Raw genomic sequence first — 22,144 nt, 5'->3', positions numbered from 1 at the left:
CTCTCCCTCCCTCTCTCTCCCTCCCTCTCTCTCCCTCCCTCTCTCTCTCTCTCTGGCACTTCTGCCTCCCTCTTTTAAGAACTCTTGGGATTATGTTGGGCCCACATGAATAATCCTTATTGATCTTCCCATCTCAAGACCCGTAACTCAGTCGCACCTGCAGAGGCCCTCTTAGCATGTGAGGAAACAGTCACGGTTTCTGGTTTCTGTCTTGGGGAGCTGTTATTCTGTGTACAAGCTGTGTACTATTGAAGTTCTTCCATGCGGGAAAGTCTGGTTGCTGCTCTTCATTAGGCTCCTTTTAGAACTTTCTATCTTCCCCTTTTGGGGAGAGGGTGAGATCATCTTCATTTTAAGGAAAATAGTTGCATCTTGTAAAGTAAAACTATAAAGTGGTTTTTGTTTGGAAGTTCACATATGTGTAGAAGCTTATTTGTGAACTGTGAGGGCAGTAGGTGGACTGTGCCAATTCTTAAACCCTTGTGTCTCAGCTCCCAACCTGTCCTCTATACCCTTCTGTCTGATGCTAGAGTTGGACTCAGCAACTGCATTTCTCCTTTGCTGCGTGGCTTCCTATTAGGTTCTGCCAGTGGAGAGAGACTGGAAGGCAGGGGAAGGAGACGGGACTTAATGTCTTCCTGACTGCCTACAGTTCCTCAGTTCCCTGCTGGTTTCAGTGACCTTTCTACCGTGTTGTCAGTGATAGGATTCTGGTATTGCAAGCATTTTCTTCGGAAAGTTGGCAAATGTGGTTCTTTCAGCTTACGATAAAGCACATGTAACCACTCTTCCCTCTGTCTGGAAGCTTAGAGTTAAGAAATTTCACCAGAATAGAACTCCTTTCATTACTCCTCCCTGACAGTTTGCAAGACGTCTGAATCTGAAAACTCACATCTTTTTTTTTTCCCCCTCTTTTTTTGACAGAGGAATCTTTTGGAAGATGATTCAGATGAAGAAGAAGACTTTTTTCTGTAAGTTTTTTTTAAATAGCTTTATTGGAGTATAATTAACATCCAGTAAAATGCATATAGAGTATATAATATGAGTTTTGGTACATGTACTATACGCCTGTGAAATTATCACCAAAATCAAGTAATGAACATGACCGTCACCTCTGAAATTTCCTCATACCCTTTGTAATCTGTCACTCTCCCAATCCCCAGGCAACCACTGGTCTACTTTCTATCACCGTAGTTTGTGTTTTCTAGAATTTTTTAAATGGTATCCCACAGTATGCCTTTTTTTTCCTGGTATCATTCCCTTTGCATAATTATTTTGAGATTTATCCACACTACCCCATGTATCGATAGTTTATTTCTGAGAAGTATTCTATTGTGTGAATATACTGTAGTTCATTCATCCATTCACTTATTGATGGATATTTGTGGTGTTTATAAGTTTTAGCTATTGTGAATAAAGCTACTCTAAATGTCTATGTGCAAGTTTTTGTGTGGATTGATGCTTTCAGTTCTCTTGGGAAAATACTTAGGAGATAGTCGAGTGGCCGGTATATATTTACAGCTGTTTTCCAAAGTGATGCACCATTTTATATTCCCACCAGCATCGTATAAGAGTTCTAGTTGCTCTAAATCCTCGTCAGTACTATATATGGTCAGTTTTTAAATTTTAGTCATTCTTGCAGATGTGTGGTGGTATCTCACTATCGTTTCAATTTGCATTTCCCTAATGACAAGTTATGTTGGACCTCTTTTTTGTGTATTTGTCATCCCCATATCTTGGATTAAGTACATGTTAAAATCTTTTGTCCAGGTCTAAATTTTTCTTTTTATGTAGTTGTTTATGTATTCGGGATACAAGTTCTTTGTCAGATGTGTTTTACAGACATTTACTTTTCATCTGGTGACTTAATCTTTTCATTTTCATGACAGTATCTTTTGAAGATCAAAGTGTTGATTTTGATGAAATCAATTTATTACACTTTTCTTTTACTGTTTTTGCTTATTTAAGAGATCTTTGCCAAACCCACGTTTACTAAGATTTTCTCCTATGTTTTCTTCTTCTTTATTTTAATTTTTTAAAAGTTTGTTTTGAGAGAGAGAGTATGCATGAAAATGGGAGGGACAAAGAGAGAAGGAGAGAGAGAATCCAAAGCAGGGTCCGTGCTGTCAGCACAGAGTCCAGTGTGGGGCTTGATCCCACCAGCCATGAGATTGAGACCTGAGCCAAAACCAAGAGTCGGATGCTTAACTGACTGAGCCACCCAGGCATCCCCTCCTATGTTTTCCTCTAGGAATTTTCTAGTTTTGGCTTTCACATTTAGCTCTATAATCTGTTTCAAGTAAATTTTTATGTATGGTTGAGGTAAGGGTGAAGGATAATTATTATTTTTTTATTCTTTTATTTTTTTTGGCATATGGCTATCCATCCAGCTGATGAAAAGATTATCCTTTTCCCATTGAATTGCCTTGATACTTTGTCAGTTAATTGATCTGATCAGTCATCTACAGTTATAATTAGAAAGGGCTGTCATCACATAGACCTAAGTTGTATTTGCAAAGGCAGGAAGGAGGACGTATGTGGCAGGAGTTTTCTCTAGAGATTGGTGTAGGCAGATGTGCCCCCTCCTCCCCCAAACATTTGTCTCCCTCTTTGTTATAATTTTGTAAGATTTTTGTAGAGGCTTTTCCCCTACATAAAAACATTTTATAAAAATCATTGACAACCATGAAGCAGTGAACAACATAAGAAACAAATCCATTAATAGGAAATAGTATCATTTTGGCAAGGTCAGATGATGTGGGAAGGTACCTCCTACATGTGACAAGATTTCCCAAGAGTCACAAAGCTAATTGCCACAGTGGCAAATATGGTAAAAAGCCTTAGACCTAGAGCACTAGCTACCCGTCAGAAAGGACCTCGTATTGAAAAGGCCTCGTATTGAAAAGGTTACATAAATGATTCTCTCAATGTCAGCGAGATACCTTGTGAGAAACACTAATTCTTCAGACCTGCAACGTACCCCTGGAAGTCCACTCCCAATAATGTACCTTTTGCAGAGGGCCTGACAAGCAGCTAGCACATTTGCTCAAAATACAGCTTCCACACACTGTGGGTCTGTTTGGGTGTTGAAGAGGAGACAAACCAAATAAATTTTTAAAAAAGAAATCAAAATCCAGGTTTATCACCCATCAGTTTATCAACACCCAGCAATATTCTCAAGAGCCAAAAGATGGAGCAACCTAAATGTCCATCAGCAGGTGAATGGATAAGCAAAGTGTGGTGTATGGATATAGTAGAATATTAGTCTTAAAAAGGAAGGAAGTTCTGGGGCGCCTGGGTGGCTCAGTCAGTTAATTGTCTGACTTGATTTTGGTTCGGGTCATGATCTCACGTTTCTTGAGATCGAGTCCCACATCAGGCTCTGTGCAGAGTGCGCAGAGCCTGCGTGGGATTCTCTCTCTCCCCCTCTCTCTGCCCCTCCCCTGCTCACACACACACACACACACACACTCTAACTCACTCTCTCTCTCTCTCTCTCTCTCTCTCTCTCTCTCTTTCTCTTTCTCTTTCCAAATATTAAAAAAAGGGGGGGGGGAGGAAATTCTGACATATGTTTACAACATGGATGAATCTCCAAGAACCTATGCTAAGTGAAAGAAGCTGTTCACAAAAGGATAAATTTTATATGATTCCACTTATATGAAGTACCTAGAGTAGACAAATTCATGGAGACACAAAGCAGGATGGAGATTGCCAGGGGCTAGGAGGAGGAGGAATGGGGAGTTAGTGATTAATTGGTAGAGATCTTTTTCTTTTTTGTAATTTTTTTTTTTCTAAGTAAGCGCTATGCCTAACATGGGGCTCAAACTCACAACCCTGAGATCAAGAGTCGTATGCTCCACCAACTGAGCCAGTCTCCCCAATTCTATTTTTTTTTTAAGTTTTATAATTTATACCTTATTCTCGATCATCAGAGGAATGCTAATTACTCAAAATGGATTATCCACAAGTTTTTATTTCCCCAATATTAAAATGGATTGGTTGAAATGATACAACACTTGACTAACAAATAACAGTTTGAGAAATGTTGGTATTTTCATAGACCTGAATTTCCCGTTAGCTTTGTTGATAAATTTAAGATGAGCAACAAAAAAAGAGTGTTTTGAATGGATTTTTTTCTGTATTCATTTTTGATAATCAGCATTTATTATAACCTAATTCAAAGGTGAATTTACTTTTTCTGTCTATAACTGATCAGAAAGCTATTCATAGTCACTGGCACTCTTGTTACGATGTTTCAGAGTTTAGTGATTACAACAACCTGTGTGTAACTTAAGGTTATATAAACTCTATTTTCTCTGGAAGTTTTAACATTCAGAAGAATGAGGTTAGTTGTGGCCAGTGAAGTGCAGATGTGATTACACATCACGTTCCAGCAATACCAGTTATGTGTGGTTCCTTGGGGTAAATTACTGGTCCATGTTTAGAATTAAGCCTGATTGTGTGTATGTGCTTTCTATTTTTTATTTTAATGCTCTCATTAATATGTACTTGGTATTTTGTTTTCAGAAGGGGACCATCTGGACCAAGATTTGGACCTAGAAGTGATAAAATTAAGCAGTAAGTTCCTGAGATACTCATTTGTTTAAGTGATTTTATCATATTTCTGTGTGGACTCAGGGTTGGCAAACTACAGCCTAGGAGCCAAATCTGGTTACTGCCTGTTTTTCTAAATAAAGTTTTATCGGAACACAGCCATGCCTATTTTCTTATTGCCAGTGGCTGCTTTCAAACTACCATGGCAGATTTGAGTAGCTGTGACAAAGACCTTATGGCCCACAGAATCTAAAATACCTATTGTCTGTCTGGCCCTTTACAGAAAAAACTTTGCTGAGCCCAGATGTAGACTGACTATAACTACAGGATTGTAAAAATCCAGTAACTTTCTATTTTCACAAGGCTACCTCTGAATCATAGCTAAGGAAATCTGGTGCCTGTTTGTTGGTTTTCTTAACTTGATTACTTTATGTCAGATGCATTTATTTAGCATCATCTCAAGGTCAGTTTTGGTTTAAATCTGTGCTTGAGTCCCATTTTCAGAATAATAGATGTAATATCATAGGTTTGGTTTTTGGAAGTGCAGTTGTTTTTTGTATCCCTCCAGAATGTTGTCATATCTGTTACTTATTCTAATACATATATTGATCTAAGTTTTATGGGTAATTAATTTTCCGTTTAAACCTTTATCTGTATATGTTGGTGGTGGTGGGTGATGGGTAATGCGGTAGTAAATGTATCTAATGTCAGAAGGATCTGAGTCCTGACAAGAAGGGAGACAGAATGGGCAGAGCAGTGAAACAGCTTTGGAAACAGACTAAGTTTTGAATACTAACTATGGACAGTAAACTAAATGGATTCAGGATCTCAGGAGGGATAGCCACTGCTCTAGTTCAGGCTATAGTTGGCACATAGTGGGAAGGGTGCTGTGATAGGAAATCAAGTTACTGTTAAGATACTTGGGCTTTAGTCAGGTAGCCGTTGGTATGAAGAAAAAAATATCCACACTTCACCTAATCCTAGCTAATGGATTCTGAAATCAGAACCAAGGTTCCAACAAACTGAGTTCTGGACAGGACGTTTTCATTTTCTCTTACTGTCTGACAGATTGCCCTGAACTTAACAGTCTAAAACAATACGTATTTATCATCTCACGTTTTCCATGGGTCAGGAGTTCAGTCACTGCTTAGGTGGGCTGTCTGCACAGGGTCTCACAAGCCTGAAATCAAGGTTTTGCCAGGGCTGTGATCCGTTTACTGACTGAGCTCAAGTAGTATTGACAGAATTCTTTTCCTTGCAGTTGGAGAACCCATGATACTTGCTCCTTCAAGGCCAGCAGAAGAGTCTGCTGCTCCAAGTCTCTGTTGGCCAGTAAAGATACAAAGGACTGCTTAGATTCAGGCAGTCCATAACATGTAGGCAGTAAAAGGAAGAATTGCCAGACCCTCTGGGTTCTCGGACACACCAAAAATGACGATTCCAAAACAAAAGGGGCCACATGGCTGTAATAGGAGTTGCAGGGTACCCTGTTACAGAGGAGCCGGTTCTGCACTGTAGCTCGGCGGTTTTATAGTCGGCAGATACGCCCTGCAGAAAGCCTCATACATCATCAGAACCTGGGAGGTGGTAAGAAATTGTCTGTGGACAATCTTTGAGGGAGATGAGTGGGAGATGGCTTCACAAGCCATCCATCTTCTCATGTCCTGGGAGGGTTACAAAACATTCAGGGTCATCAGGATGCCACGGCAGAGCTGTTCCTCTACACTGAGCCAGAGTGACTTCTGTTCCACCCACGTAGTTCTCATACCTCAGCTGCTCTAGAGAAAAGGACTCCCCTGATGACACACTTGTTTTTTGTCCTGCCCATATGCTTGCTTTTGTCTCTGATATCCTTCTGCAGAGTGAGCCTAATACTGAGTATGGCCTATTGAGTCTTCTGAATATGATTTTCCAGCCGAACCCCAAACCGCTGCTGGTTGTACCAAATAGGCATTGCAAACAAAGCATATGTCTATGTGAACAAGTGCCAGGCACATACACATGAATATGTATATGTACATATTAATTAGCACAATATCTTTGGTGATCACAGAATTTTAGAAAAGTAAGGAATTGTTGAGTAAGTATAATGGTTCTCACTCTAGAGCTAAAATCTTGCCAGACTTAAAAGGTGGTCAGTCATCTAAACCTTGTGGGCACAGACTCATGGATGCTTATTTAACCAGGGCATGACTCCATGTGTGTGCCCAGGATGCCCCAAGATGGCAGAGCACAATCTACCAGACAGCTTGCCCATGGACAGATACCTGGCATTAGTCGAGTAACCAAAATTGTTAGCGCTGTTAGCGCTGGTGAGTTCTTTAAGCTGTTATCACCATGTAATTTATAACATTTTAATACAGGGTGTTTCTTGACCTCATGGATCAGCAACATTATTACTTTGTTTGAATTCGATTGGCATGTTGCCACCAGATTATTTTCATAAAAAAATATTCAAGTGTTTGAGGGAAGATTTTTTTCTGGTTAGATTTAAAGTAATCACTTGCCTGTATAAAATGTATGATTCTCTTTGGAATGTTTTCTTTGCTTTTAAGTTAAATAATAGCTTTATAAATGCAACCCTAATGGATTACAGTCATTCTCTGTTCTGGGTAGAGAATTTCCTAACTATAGTCTTGGTCCAATCAGTTTAACTTTATAAAAAGTCCCCCAAGGAATGTTCCATGATGTAACAGCAATATAGTTGCAAAAATACAGCATAACTTTAAACCTTCTTTTGTTAACAGTACCTTAAAAAGCCACAAGATGGGGGTGTTAACTGTAAAAATAAATATTTTCTTTATAAAATAAGGGAAAAGTGTTGCTGAGCACTTTTCTTTTCTTAATGGAAGAACACTGACAGTAAGCACAGGCTAAGGGTTAGGCATTGTGCTAAGCATTTAAACATTATTACATCTAATTCTCACACGTGAGAGACGATCATGTGGGAAAATATGAGGCTCCAAGAGGTTTGTGACAGACTCCACAACACCGCAGCTTCCCTGTTGATTAGAATAGGGACGTTTCAGGAATACAAGTTGTGTCAGACTCTAAGGATGACTTAAGTCAACGTTGAAATACCTTTTCCTTTCTGCATGTTTTATCCTTTCCTGGGTATGTTCTCTCTTGTGTCCTTTCTTCTACCATCCAACTCTCCTTTAACTGGAAATGATATAAATCTCCACACCCTCCTATACAAACTTGCTTTTCCTTTGAGTTCTTAATTTTTTCTTTCAGTCAATGCTCATCATCTACGGACGCTCAGTTGCTCAAATTATAAATCTAGAAGTCCTGCACCCTTTTCTTGCCCCAGCTTCTTCACCAATGTCCAGTGAATCACTCGATACTTGAAATATCCCCTCCTCTTACCTAGAACTTTCCTACCATCAACCACTTTCATTACTCTGCCCAATTCATACTTCTCCCCTCAAAACTCAGTACCAGGATCTCGACGCCATCTCTCTCTGATCCAGGCTGAATTCATCTAGGCTGCATGACTGGTACCATGGGCTTCCTTCCATTGTGGCACTTAACACATGTAGTATAATCATGGATACCAGTTTTCCCCAGTAGACTGTAATCTTTCTAAAGACTGGACTTAAAACCTTCACATTGGTGTCCTCAATAAATAGTATCATAATAATTCCTTAATAAATGTTTTTTGAATGAATGAGATATTTCATTCAGATCCGAAAATATTTGTTGAATGCCTACTGGGCACATTTCACATGACCTAGGAAATAAAAGGACAAGTGGGACAGTCTCTGCTTTGAAGGCATTTGAAGTGTAATGATGAGGATAGGATCAACATAAAATACAAATAGAACCCAGTACTGTTAACTGCTGTGAAAATGTAAAAGGTAATTGCAAAATATGTTATTGCTTGTTTTTAAAAAATTACCCTTTATATTAAAACAAATAGATAATTTTCTCTTCTATGGAAGTTGTGTTCTGGGCATGAGAACATCTTAAAATACAGAAACCCAATTATGAGATTGTCCATTATTAAATAAGGGTTTTATAGTAGCTGGATTGAGTGTCATACCAGTGGATGGTGAACTTTATTTTGCTTTAGAATCGTGTAGTGTATTAAATGTCTATAGGAGCCATCATCTGATCATGTGTAGGGCTGCAGCACATGTCCATTCCTACCCTGCAGAACCGCCTTACTTTAGGCTGTTGTCATCTCCTGCAAATGTTGAAGATAGCTACCTGGGTATTTCAAAACTAGTCGTTGATAAACAATAGCTGTGTTTCTGTTACAGTTGTCACAGTGAAATGGAGACCTCCAGGGGCGCCTGGGTGGCTCAGTCGGTTGAGCGTCCAACTTTGGCTAAGGTCATGACCTCACAGTTCGGTTGAGCGTCCAACTTTGGCTAAGGTCATGACCTCACAGTTCATGAGTTAGAGCCCCGCATTGGGCTATGTGCTGACAGCTCAGAGCCTGGAGCCTGCTTCAGATTCTGTATCTCCCTCTCTCTCTGCCCCTCCCCAACTCATGCGCGCCCTCGCTCGCTCGCTCTCTCTCTCTCTCTCTGTCAAATATAAAAACATTTAAAAAAAATGAAGACCTCCAGGTATACTGCCTCATTATATCTTCCTCAGGTAACTGGGTATGCTTTTGCAGGATTTATACTCAAATTGTTTGCTTATTCAACAAATGTTCATTGAATGGGTACTCTGCTCTGAGCACCGTGGCTGGTACTAGGGCTGCAAAAGTGAACAAGATAGGCACGTTTTCTGCATTCATCGAGCTTAGTGGGGGAAAGGCAGAAAATCGGTATGTACTTTCACTTAGTGTTAAATGCTCTAAATGGAGAAGTGGGATGGGGACGGGCTGTGTCACAGCTCTAAGAGTTAATGCAGTACGCTCCTTGCACATTTGAACTTAAGTTCCATGAGAGCCAGAATTGTCTGCTTTCTTCAGTACTGTCTTCCCAGTGCCTGAAACAATACGTAGTGGGCTCTCATTAATTATTAGATATATTAATTAGTTGCTTAAGTATTTGTGCTATTGTTCTTAGATAGGGTGAACATCTTTAGCTCTTTGTTTAGATGGTTAGGAATTGCAACAAGACATCTTAGGGATTCAGGGACTTGTTAGATCTTTTTGGGCAGAAGAGAGCTTAGATCTGCTTGTCCCAGCTTAGATCTGCTTCAGTCTAATATTCAGTAGAATCTGAGGCACAGAACTCTGGGGAGCTGTGGTGAACCCTGAGTCTGTGGATAGTCAGTGGGTATACCATAAGAAGGAAGGACTGTCATCACACATAGCAATTGCTACTTGAATCTGAGACTACTTCTGAACCCACCTGTCTAATGGGGCCTCCATTTTGATTTTAAAGCAAATTTTTTGAAGATACAGCTCTGTGATAGGGAAGAGATAGAACTCTTTTTTAAAAATTACACATCCATGCCTTACTCCTGACTCAATGGGTTAGTTTGAGGGGTAGTGTGGAATAGAGGACAGAGACAAGAGGTGTATTGTGAGTTTTTTTTTAAAAAACCTTATAATTGTGACATTGTGATAATTGACACAGTTCTTTCTTCCCCAACTAGAAACAACAATTACATGTCCTTATATATGCCATATATATAATATATATGTATATACACACACACATACACACTATATAGTGTATGTACATAGTATATATAAAGAGATATATAATCCAATGCATTTTAAACGTATTTTGAGTTGTAAGAACCATGAGTTCATTTTATTTCTCCTTTTAAATATTTCACTGGTATGACAATTTTAAGAAGTAATTTAAGGTAATTTTTGTGTAACAGAACAGAGGAAAACTAAACACTGTAAGTTACTTAATGCTTCTGTGTTTGTGTACTTGAAGCTACTCTTGAGTGAGAGCAGGCAGCTAAGAACCAGTGAAGATGAATCCTGACACGGGGCTCGATCTCCCGACCCTGAGACCATGACCTGAGCCGAGAAATCAAGAGTCGGATGGATGCTCAACCGACTGAGCCATCCAGGCACCCCAAAGATTAAATCTTTATTAGACAGTCTGAAATTTGGTTAGAACAGGCCCTCATCACCTGACATAAAGGAGGAAATTATATTTTCATTTTGAAAAACAGCAAAACAATTTTTCCTTTCTGCTCTCTCTTGGCCGCTTCAAAACCTTTCCAGGTGTGCCAGTGTCTTAAGCCCTGTTTGTTTATGAGAAAACTGATGAGCAGTGAATGGTTATAGCCCCTGATTATCAGTGTACATTTCCATTTTGGAAACTGAATATTTTCATAAGCTGATAACATCCTAGGCAAACTCCTTTGTTAGCCTTAGTGTATAAACACAGCAGAAGTACGTTATAGCTGTGTCTGTGATGCCCCAGTAGCCTGTTGAAAAGCAGATTAAACTGGATTAGAGTCAAGCTATTTGACTAAATTCTAAAATCACTGGACATTCTGGCAGTACATTTAATTTGCAGGAACAGGGCTAAAAACAAACCATCTTTAAGTTAAATATTACTTTTACTTATCTTTAATTGCCTGGGTATTCAAGCCCACAAATGGAAGGATATTGCTACATAACCTTAAATGTTTTGAGTTGAATAATTGTCTGAGAACTTGCTATTTTCTATCATGGAAGTTTTCTAATGAAAGTTTCAGCAATTATAAAATTCTTAAAAAAATAATTTTTAAATCTTTCTTTTAAACTAGTGTTCAGAATCAGGTGGATGAAGTTATTGATGTCATGCAAGAAAATATTACAAAGGTAATTGAAAGAGGGGAGAGACTAGATGAACTACAGGACAAATCAGGTACAGCTACCTCATGTATTTCTTGATATTGTTAATCTGTGTTTTGATAGTTTTTTTCTCCTCACATCCCTCTAGCCAAAGTTTAGGAATCTTGATTTAGGACAATGATATTTGGTCCTTAAGTTTGTGATTTTAGTACTTTAATTTTAGCTCCCTTTATTTGAATCATCTTACTGCATTATTTGTTTGGTTGAAGATGGAAATTTTTTAAATTTATTGTTGAATAGAGTAGAAATTTTTTTGCCTTATTATGTTGATATGCTTTGTGTTTCTCATACTCTCAGGGAGGAAGTCTAATCACTTATTTTCAACACTTATGTCAAATTTAATCTGATGTTTTTATCTTATGCTTTTTCTGGCGACTCAGCAACATTTCTTTACTGACAAACGTTAGTCTCTCTTGTAACAGTTGCTGTCACATGTTAGGTATTCAAATATTGTTTCAATGATGAATAGCTAAATACCTGATTAATCCTGGACAGACTTGTCTAACCAAAAAACTTAACCACTTTTAAAATTCATTGTTTTCCTTCAAAGTCAGTCTCTTTTTGTATCTTCTAAGAATCTAACCTTCTCCACATGTAGATTTTTTTTCTATAGGTGTATCAAGTACTTGAATTTTTAAAGAGTATTTTCTTACCAGAACTCATATGTTTATGTGAAAACATTGAGGGCCCTGGGAAGACTTCTCTTAATCTTACTGTAAAAATGGGCTGAGCAAACTGACCTGTACTTTTGTGCACTTTTTGTGCTCTTTCTTTTCTCCCAACACGGATTGCCAGTTTGTGGGTGGAGGAGAGGGAGGATGTTGTTTTCGTGCTTAAAAGGGAATGCATTTGCAGAAGTAGAAATTAATATTTTCTTGTCTTTGTGTGACTAGATAAAAGAATCCTGTTATGTCGTTTAATCCTTCTCTCCATCCTCTATGTGATATAGAAAGCTTATCGGATAATGCAACTGCTTTTAGCAACAGATCGAAACAACTTCGAAGGCAAATGTGGTGGCGTGGATGCAGAGTAAGTCAGAAGCTATTGGATAAGTGGCCCAGCATCTCAGGTGGTCTTCGAAGAATATAGGGCCTCTAGATTTGAAGCTCTGGGGGGAGGGCAGGGACCACCGCTGCCTTGCTTCTTCTATCTCCTGAACTTGGGATGTGCTGGGAGTCAGTAAATATTTGTTGAATAATTGATAGCTTTGGGGACAGGAATACCTAAAGGAATCAAGCAGTTCCCAAAGGGATGTTTCCATGGATTTCGTCACAGAAAGTAACCCACATTTTATTAATGATTTAGCTTCTTGTGGACTTATTACCTTATAAGAAATATAAATTTTTCATCTAATTTATTATTAGTACCTTTTTGGAGCCACTTCTAGCATTATATAGAAATATTTAAAAGATGGAGTGGAAGCTAGAGAAAAAGAATTTTCTGTTGAGAAAAATAAAAGTAGTTTATATGTCAGAATCCATTATGACAAATGGGGCTTAAAAAAAAATCTCACTATCCTTTATTATTCCAGAGAAATAAGAAATAAAAGAGAAATGTTTAACAAGGGGGAAAAAAATGAAAATCAGTACATAATAATATATTCTTAACAAAAATTTTATAGGAATGAATTTACCTCTTAAATATGGCTGCTAATCATTGAACAGAAAATGCTTAAGATTTTATAGTGAATTTCATGTCATGCGAGCAGTTTTCTTTTTCCTCCCAATTCCACGTGTCATTTTTGGCTTTGTTGAAAATCTTAGACATAAACTCACTGTTTTTAATCTCTCACTTTCAAGTTTAGTGATAACTTTCTAAACTTGGCTTTGCCATATGCTAAGAATTTCTTCCCAGGGTTGTTGTGGAGTTACTTATTTTTGTCTACCTGTTAAGTCATCTTAGTTTCACAAATAGAACTGAGGAAGGGAACATGTTTCATTGTTCCCCTTGTCTGGAATTTTAATTTTGTTGTCAATTTGTATCCTTTGAAGAATAAATTTTCCATTTTCTTTTAAGTTTTCCATTTTCATAGAAATTCTCTGTTCTATAACCTGGTTTGGAAGAGCAAAGGGTCCACGAGCCACTCACTTTCCCCATACGTACACAGGACCCATTTGTGTAGCCACAGAAAGATGATCATAATGTGCATTGTGACTAGCTTTTTTTAGCCATATCTAAATATCTAAATTGTGGTTTTGTACTTACTGGATTTCAGATCAGAAGATCAGAGGAACAGTATGCTTTTAAGGAGAAAAATGAAATTATATTTTTAAATTATATTTCTGAATGGTCCCTATGTCACTGCCATTTTCTCGATTAACTTTAGGAAAGGCTGAGAAAAGGGATATGGGGACAGAGCACAGATCAGAAGTTGCCAATGTCTCAGGGCAGGGAGGTGGATACTGACTATAACTGGGTATGAGGGAATTTTGGAGTGGTGGAAATACCTTATGTTTGACTGGTGGTGGTGGCTGACAACTATATCTTTGTCAAAACCCATCACAATGAACTTTAAAGGGTGAATTTTATTCTAGAGAAAGTGTATTTCAATAAATCTGACTTTAAAAATAAGTGAGCAAAATTAATCCAACAGGTGGGGAGGGAGAATTTCTACATCTTTTGGTTATCATAATGTTGATAGGCACCTGGTGTCCAAATTGCAGAGCTTCCATGGCTTCTCTTGGTCACTCTGCTTTTCTCATAAGTGTAATGCCACTAAAATGTTACCAGAAACATGTTTCAGGAACATAATAGCTACTTCTTGTTGCTATTTCTGATACTCCTAATGTTTCATGTGTTTATAGTAGCTGGGCATCTTTTTTTTTTTATTAATGAACCATCTTTAATCAACTATCTGAGAAAGTTTGATGAAAACAAGACTTTCATTTGAATTCATCAGGAAAATCAAACCAATTTATAGCTTATGCATGTTAGGATTAAATGAGGAATGTGACCATTTTATAGAGAAGTGACCTGAAAATATTAAGCAGCTGACTGTGGACTAATCTTAAGAGGTTTCTGCTCTTGCTAATGAATTTGGATGTAAATTAAAAAAAAAAAAAAAGTTTCTGCTCTCAACTGAGAAACTGGCACACAGAGTGCCCTTAGGCAAGCCACTTATTAAATGAGGTTATTCATGAAGAATTGAAATTATATTCCTCAGAATGGAGACAAAAAATGCCAAGAAGAGAGTAAGGGAACAAAGACCAACAGAATTCTCATATACTTTGAGTATAAGTGTCATAAAAAACGCTGCTTTGTATATAGTGAATCAGTTGTATTAAATGCCTTTGTTATTCACCATATCCTGACACTTTTGAACAGAGTTGCTAAAATTTCATACTTTTCCTGGTCTCATATTAGAAAGAAGCATGAGAAATCATAGACAAATGTTCAGGCTCTTGAGGGCTTTGATTGTTAACTGTTTGCTGTGCAGTAAGTACAGCCTTGGACAAAATCCAGTCAAGCAAAATGCTTGAATTTGGGAACTCTGATTATTTACAAAAAGATGCAAATAGCCAGCAAGTTCACATGAGAAAAAATGTGAAAAGCTTTCAAGGATTGAGCCTGTTCATTGATGAGTTAGTATCATAAATAGCACTGCAGATAATCTTGACTTTATTAACAAGTCAAACATTAATATCTATCTTATGCCTTTTTGTTTGTTGTAGATAAAAGCCATCATGGCTTTGGTTGCTGTTACCCTTTTGCTAGTGATTATCAGTAAGTATTTATTGGACTAGTAATTTTGTGTGGGGCATTATTTGTTTTAGAGTTCATTTTAATTTCCCTTTTAACTTATTTTCAGTTGACCCAGTATGACTAATGTCAGGATTGAGTAATGACTTCTGACCCAAGTCAGGACCTCTTAACCTAGGATCTGTAGCTCTGACAATGTTTGTAAATTGTATGTAAAGTTTTACATTTGGCATATGTACATTTTTATGGGAGAGAATCTATATCTTTTATCAGATTCTCAAAGAGAACTTTCTACCCCCCACCCCCACCCACAAATACAGGGCTAAGCTCTTTGTTTGAGGCCAGATATGGCTACTCTTACACCCATTTTCTATTACTAACTTTAGGTATGGAAGCTTGTATTTTGTACTATGTTTGGAAGACAAATCCAGATAAATTTTCACCATATGATAGTTTTTTGTTTTGTTGCTTTTTGTTTTGGATTTGAACTTGATTTCAGGCATTTAAGCATTAGTCTTCTCCTTCCCTTTGTATTCTTATTAAAGTCAGGTCATTTTTGTTATCTCTTTTTCTCCAAAGCCTCTTTACCTATGTTTACAGGGATTTTTATGAAGATTTAGAAAGGGTCTCAACCACTTGAAAAATTCCATGGTGATACCCCTTTTAAACAGAACAGTTTGTCCCAAAGAAATATTGCTGATCCTCGTTATTCGTGGATTCTGTGTTTGGGAATTCACCCACTGGGTGACACTGATTGGTAAACCAGAAATCAGTATCGAGGTGCTTTCCCAGTCATTGGCAGCCGTGTTGAGAGCAGAGAAAAATTTGAGGCTTCTGACGTGCACGTTCCCAGCTGATGTCCAATGAGGCCATGGTCTGCCTTTCTAGTTTCAGCTCATAAAATAAGTATTTAGTGCCACATTTCTCACATTTTTGTGCATCTTGTTGATTTCACTGTTCAAAGTGGCCCCCAAGTGTAGTGCCGAAGTGCTGTCCAGCCTCAGGAAGGCTGTGATGTACCCTATGGAAAATACATGTGTTAGATAAGCTTCACTTGGGCATGAGTCATATAGTGCTGTTGGCCAGGAGCTTAATGTTAATGAATCAACAATATATATTAAAAGGTACAGAAAACACAAGGTTATATATTGATTGGTTGACAGAAATGTAACCAGGAGCTTGCAAGAATTTAACCCTGCATGTTCCCTACCAACAACGATTCAGTCAGTATTCACTGATTCGATGTTTGTGGTGACTTTATAGAACGTAACTACTGTAGATACCAAGAATGGACCATATATTTATGGTGGATAATTTGGAAAATATGGAATAAAACATTAGTAAAACTCAACTGTAATCTTACTACACAGATAGCTACTGTTAATATATTAAACATGCTTTTCAAAAATATCCTATATACTTTTTTATAAAGTGGATAATATTTATAATATTTAAATTAGCAGCTGTATGCTATGGTAATACTGCCATAACCTGCTTGATCAAAATGCCAATATTAGGGGTACCTGGCTGGCTTGGTTGGTAGAGCATATGACTCTTAGTCTTGGGGTTGTGTGAGCCCCACATTGGGTGTGGAGATTACTTAAAAATAAAATCATTTTTAAAAAATGCCAGGGGTACCACTCGGTTAAGCATCCGACTCTTTTGATTTCGGCTGAGGTCATGATCTCAGGGTCGGGAGATCAAGCCTCTCAAAATGAATAGATAAATAAATTTTTTAAATGGCCAATGTTAGACATTTACTTTGTTTTATGATGTTTTTGCTTATTCTCATTTGTTACCTTTCATCTCAGATCATCTCGAGTTTCTTCTTCATTGCCTATTTCCAAAAGTGGACACAGCTACATTTAGGAGCACTGTTGTTAACATAGCATGTGAATCTGATTTTGATATGTTCCTTTCCCATTTCTTTCTTTTGCAGTTCTTATAGTCATGAAATACCGTACTTGATTTGGTGACAGAGATCTTCATTATGCAAGATCTGGGACAACAGTAATAAAAGATTGCTGCATAATTTAAATGAAACCCATGTATATAACTTTCAAAACTTCTTTTTCAAGAAACTAAGAGGCAAGTATCACTTCAAATTGGAGCATTGAGAATGTCCAGTTATCTTCTTCCCTTCTAACAAAATGTGTCTTTAAAAATTATGTTTAAGGCAAAGATAGCCAGCCTCTATTTTGCCATATTCCAAGGATCTAATTTGAAACCGGATACTTGCCAGTTTATTGTTTGTATACATAATTAAACAGTGATGGCGATACTGCAGACTGTTAGTAGAAGGACCTGCATTATCGCATCGACCTGGGGTCAGACCAGGAGTCCAGAAAGAAGCCCATGGAGAGCACCAGATCATTGTGCTAAGACATGCACCGTCGTTCCATCGGTATTTGCGAGATTCTTCACACATTACAGTTGCTTTGCGAGCAATTTCCACGTTTATGGGCGTAACAAAAGCTAAATGTTGTAAATGTTGCTGCCTTCAGCTATAACTAAAACATTCCAGTAAACCTATTTTTGACTGTATAAGGGAATGTGTAGTAATTTTTTGGCATTTGGATTATGGAACTGGAAAATTTAAACAATATGAAAAGCATAGTATGGCACCATAAAACTGGAGATAATAAAATTCTTGGAGAACATCATTGGAGTGTTTGAACATGAATAGCATGGTTCAGTCTGATTCCAGTTAGCCTGCAATAAGGAGGGACAATCCTGATGTGAGTAAATGAAATCCACAGGTAACTTATTCCTTAATTTTGTTTTCTTTGATAGCTTCCCTCTTTAGTCCTTCTGCCAGAAGTGCTAAAAGTAGCAAAATCGTCTTAGAACTTGCTACTTTTGCATTCCTGATCATCCCGAGAGATGCATGTTGTACAATCAAGTGTCAAATTAGCCACCAGTAATGATTATAAAAAGCCAGGAGAGTTATCTATCAGTCACCTAATAGCTAGAGTCATCATTAATCTAAGACTGTTTTTACAGCAATAAACTGTATTGTTAACTTTAAAATGTGCCCACAAGTCAAAGTGAAAATGCATAGTTCTCTATCAGGGAGGAAGCTTTATCATAACATTAGAGGTTCTGCAGACACTGGTGCACATGGATATGTTGACTGTATGTATGTAACTAAATCTGAGATAGGGTTAATAGAAGAAGCAGTATTTAGGAAAGAAAAATGGTCCTGTGTAGGTTTTATTTCTTTGGTCATTTTAATTCAGGATGTATGAAACACAGAATCTGTTTTTGTTTTAATTCTGTAGGCTCAGTACTAAGAGGCAAAATGTTCTGTTTAAATGGAAAGAAATATGAAGGGAGGAGACATATTAGGAGATACTCAAGGGGCACCCGAGTGGCTCAGTCGGTTAAGCGTCCGACTCGATTTCAGCTCGGTCCTGATCTCACAGTCATGAGATGGAGCCCCGCATTGGGCTCTGCACTCACATCACAGAGCCTGCTTGGGATCCTCTCTCTCTCCCTTTTTTGCACACGCTCTCTCTTTCTCACAAAATAAACACTAAGACAACGACAACAAAAAAGAGATACTCAAGACACCTACAAGTTACAAAGATGTAAATATAATCACTAAATTTTATAGTCCAGTAAGAATATTTTAAAAAAGATAAAAGTCTTACATACTATAGGGTACTGTCACTGGTCTCTCTTTGTAAATGTCAATTAATGTAAATAACATAAATACTAAATCCTTTAATAAAATAGGGGATATCCAGGAAAATGAGCATCTTAGAATTTTAGTAGCTAATATAGTTCAGGAATGGAAATGTTTTAACAGAGTGGACAGAATCATTCCTAACATATGTATGTGTCTCTTTTATTTGGGATTGGAACTAGATTCATCAGTGGTTAATTTTCCATGGGTAGGTGTAGAAATCTGGTTTCTATGTGATTATTTCTCAAAAAGAATCCACATCTCCAGTGTTTTCTTTTAATAAAGTATGCCACTCTTAAATATAAAAAATAAAATTATAAAACTATTTTAAAAAATTTTAACCTTAGAGGATTTATGTAATAGCGTATATATTAATTCTCTCTGTATTTAAATATGTTGCTGCCGAAAATACTGGTGGCAGGTGTGTCGCTCTCCATACTAGTGGTGGCCTGGTTCACAGTTTACCATTTTGTCTTCCTTGGTCCTGATTAATCCTGAGACTCTGAAAATAGCTGGCATGTTTATGACTTTATTGTGGTAATCTTAGACACGTGAGCCTTTTTAAAATCAAAAACAGAAGCGAAATATGTTGTTCAAATTGATGCCAGACCTGCCTGCCTTTCTTCCCTTAATCATTCTTTTTCTCATTCAGCTCAGATCATCCTGCACTTGAAAAATGCAGTTTTACCACTATCAAAAATACCATTATTTAACAGCAACAAAAATCAACAGAAAAATTCAGGTAGCTTAATAAATACTAGTTGATGCCTAGTGAAATCAGGTCATTATTTTTATAATGCCTGAATCATACCCTTATGATTTACGTGTAATTACCAAAGTCTATCGCCCAGAAGCAATTTCATGATTGTAATACTGATTAACTCCCTCTGATTATAACCCAGTGTTACCTGTGGTCTTTGGCTTCTCTATACTGATAAAGCTCACTGGAAGTTGCACTTAGAGTTCATGAACTTGGGGGTTCCTTGATGAGAAGAAAGTTGAATATTGGAAATGGAACATTACCTAAAATGGAAGAATAATTAGTATACATCAGATATAGAAATACATTGTGTTAGCTCTCCTGTGGACCACTTATTACATTCTTACTGTACAATCACTCTGCATTAGGAAATCATTTTTATAGCAAAAATTGACATCTTTCAATTCTGTATAGCATAGGGATTTCCTGAAAATTATACTTGTATAGATTAAGGAAGCCAGAATAAAAAGAAATAGAAATTTCTCACTGTTAGTACACTCTTCAACACGGTTGATGCTGTCAGTGTTGTTGCCCACACTTAACTCTACATCTGTATGTGTATACACTGATTAGAAGATACGCACGAAATAGGGGTGCCTGGGTGGCTTAGTCTGTTAAACGTCCGACTTCGGCTCAGGTCCTGATCTCACAGTTCATGAGTTTGAGACCCGCGTCGGGCTCTGTGCTGACAGCTCGAGCCTGGAGCCTGCTTTGGATTCTGTGTCTTCCTCTCTCTCTGCCCCTCCCCCACTCGTGCTGTGTCTCTCTCAAAAATAACCACTATTTTTTTAAGAAAGATAGTCAAGAAATAGTTTTTCATGTTGAGAAGGGATGCCGTTAGAAGAGGTCCTTAATTGTATGGAGTCAGAGTATCACTAGGTCAAGGAGAGCTACCTGCTGTTTTACTAGTCTAATTTTGTGTTTTGACATGGAGATGTGATTGAAGTCCATTTTTCTGCGAGTGTGGAGTAAGGGCAAAGTCAGTCCAAAAGCATGTATACATTTGTTGTAGAATGCATTGCATGCTTCTGTTTGTGCAGGAAATTGTCACAAAGCAATGTAAAGACAGTCCTGTGGAGCTGAGATACTGTCTCAATCTGTCCACTGCTGTTTTCATGTTGTAGGCAAATGGAACCACGCTTTGGACTGATGTAGGGCTTGGGCCGTCTTTTTAAGTTTGATTTGGTCTTAACTCTTTTTCTGAAAATCAAATAGAATAAGGGATGGGGACACAAACTCTTTGGTTCCTGTTTTATTAGAAGAAACTGCTTAGAACAAGGCAGTAGGAATTGAAAGCATGACCGACCCATTTGAAGTGGGTAAATGTCGTGCTCGCTTCGGCAGCACATATACTAAAGTGGGTAAATGTAAGCTTGTGAGAGCACAGATGATAACCATATTTCTGTGTCTCCATGGCACCCAGCACAATGCTGTGTACATGGCAGTTTCTAGATCGTGTGCCTAGGAAGTCACAAAGACACCACCAGTGTGCTAGTGAGAGTCGGTTCCTGTAGTCCTCACTATAGAGAGGACATGATTCGCATAATAGTGGCCTTTGGACTTACCAGGAAATATTAGTGCTCTTTGATAATTGGGTATAGAAAAATTCCAGTTTTATGGTATTCCATCAGGTTTTCATTTGAAGAAGTCTTAATGATTAGATTTCAAGGCTACAAAGTAAATTGTGTATCAAAAATGTTAGTAAAATGTTAAAAATCAACCCAAAAGAAAATTCAACCACTTGATTTTTATGCTTTGGGTATGTATCATTGTTTGAAATTCCACACTCTTATTTACCCATTTTGATAAGTGCCTTTGATGTTTTAAGATGTATGGTGGAGATGAGCAAATGTAAATGCCATGTGCCCTGGTCTCTAGCTTCTGAGTTCTTCCTCACCATTCTCACCAATGTTACCCAGTTTAGGACATTGTGTTCATATCAGATCTGTATTTGTAGCCCCTCCATAGTAAACAATAAAGTATTTCGTAGAAAACAAAATTAAGCACTTTGGCTTATTCAGTATGTGTTACTTGTTGCCTTACCTTCAAAGCATTTAAAATAACATCTGGTTGGGGCGCCTGGGTGGCTCAGTCGGTTGAGCGTCCAACTTCGGCTCAGGTCACGATCTCACAATCCAGGAGTTCGAGCCCCGCGTCGGGCTCTGGGCTGATGGCTCAGAGCCTGGAGCCTGCTTCCGATTCTGTGTCTCCCTCTCTTTCTGCCCCTCCCCCGTTCATGCTCTGTCTCTCTCTGTCTCAAAAATAAATAAACGTTAAAAAAATAAAATAACATCTGGCTAATCACCCTGATTTAACCCATCCCAGCTTTCCAACAGAGTACCTGGAGGGGAAAATGAGAGACAAAGTGTTCTCTAAAAACCATGCCCAATGCACAACCTACCGATGGAGTTCAGGAGGAATTTCTCCATGTAAAATCACAGAGTCTCAGCTGTGGTGGAATACTCACGATGTACCTCCGTCACGTCTACTTGAAAGAGAGGACGGAGGAGAAATTTCTCTCAGACGTAAATGTCCCGGTCAGAAACCCTGAGGTATCCCTCAGCCGGCCGGTCTCTAAAAGTAGAAACAACCAGAGTAGTGTTCATTCTCTTCAACCTCCATCCACCTACACACTAAATTTACTCTCTTTAATATTCCAAAACTGTGTGGGAGG

At 38.0% G+C, this 22,144-nt stretch overlaps 1 protein-coding gene across 2 annotated transcripts in view; it reads left to right on the top strand.

Annotated features, from left to right (window-relative positions):
* The window catches only part of VAMP4 (vesicle associated membrane protein 4), a 46,755-nt gene extending 28,831 nt beyond the window's left edge, over nucleotides 1-17,924 (top strand). For both annotated transcript variants that reach the window (XM_049633947.1, XM_049633946.1), the window contains 6 exons: nucleotides 925-971; nucleotides 4,531-4,581; nucleotides 11,236-11,336; nucleotides 12,273-12,352; nucleotides 14,995-15,046; nucleotides 16,962-17,924. In XM_049633947.1, the coding sequence (XP_049489904.1) occupies nucleotides 925-971; nucleotides 4,531-4,581; nucleotides 11,236-11,336; nucleotides 12,273-12,352; nucleotides 14,995-15,046; nucleotides 16,962-16,990 (360 nt within the window). In that variant the 3' untranslated portion in view covers nucleotides 16,991-17,924. The remainder of the gene's footprint in view (nucleotides 1-924; nucleotides 972-4,530; nucleotides 4,582-11,235; nucleotides 11,337-12,272; nucleotides 12,353-14,994; nucleotides 15,047-16,961) is intronic.
* Nucleotides 17,925-22,144: the final 4,220 nt, after the last annotated feature.

The sequence above is a fragment of the Panthera uncia genome, chromosome F1 (assembly GCF_023721935.1).
Source record: "Panthera uncia isolate 11264 chromosome F1, Puncia_PCG_1.0, whole genome shotgun sequence".
Classification (NCBI taxonomy): Eukaryota; Metazoa; Chordata; class Mammalia; order Carnivora; family Felidae; genus Panthera; species Panthera uncia.
The sequence above is the reverse complement of the archived record's forward strand: the minus strand, read 5'-3'. Positions and strand labels throughout refer to the sequence as shown.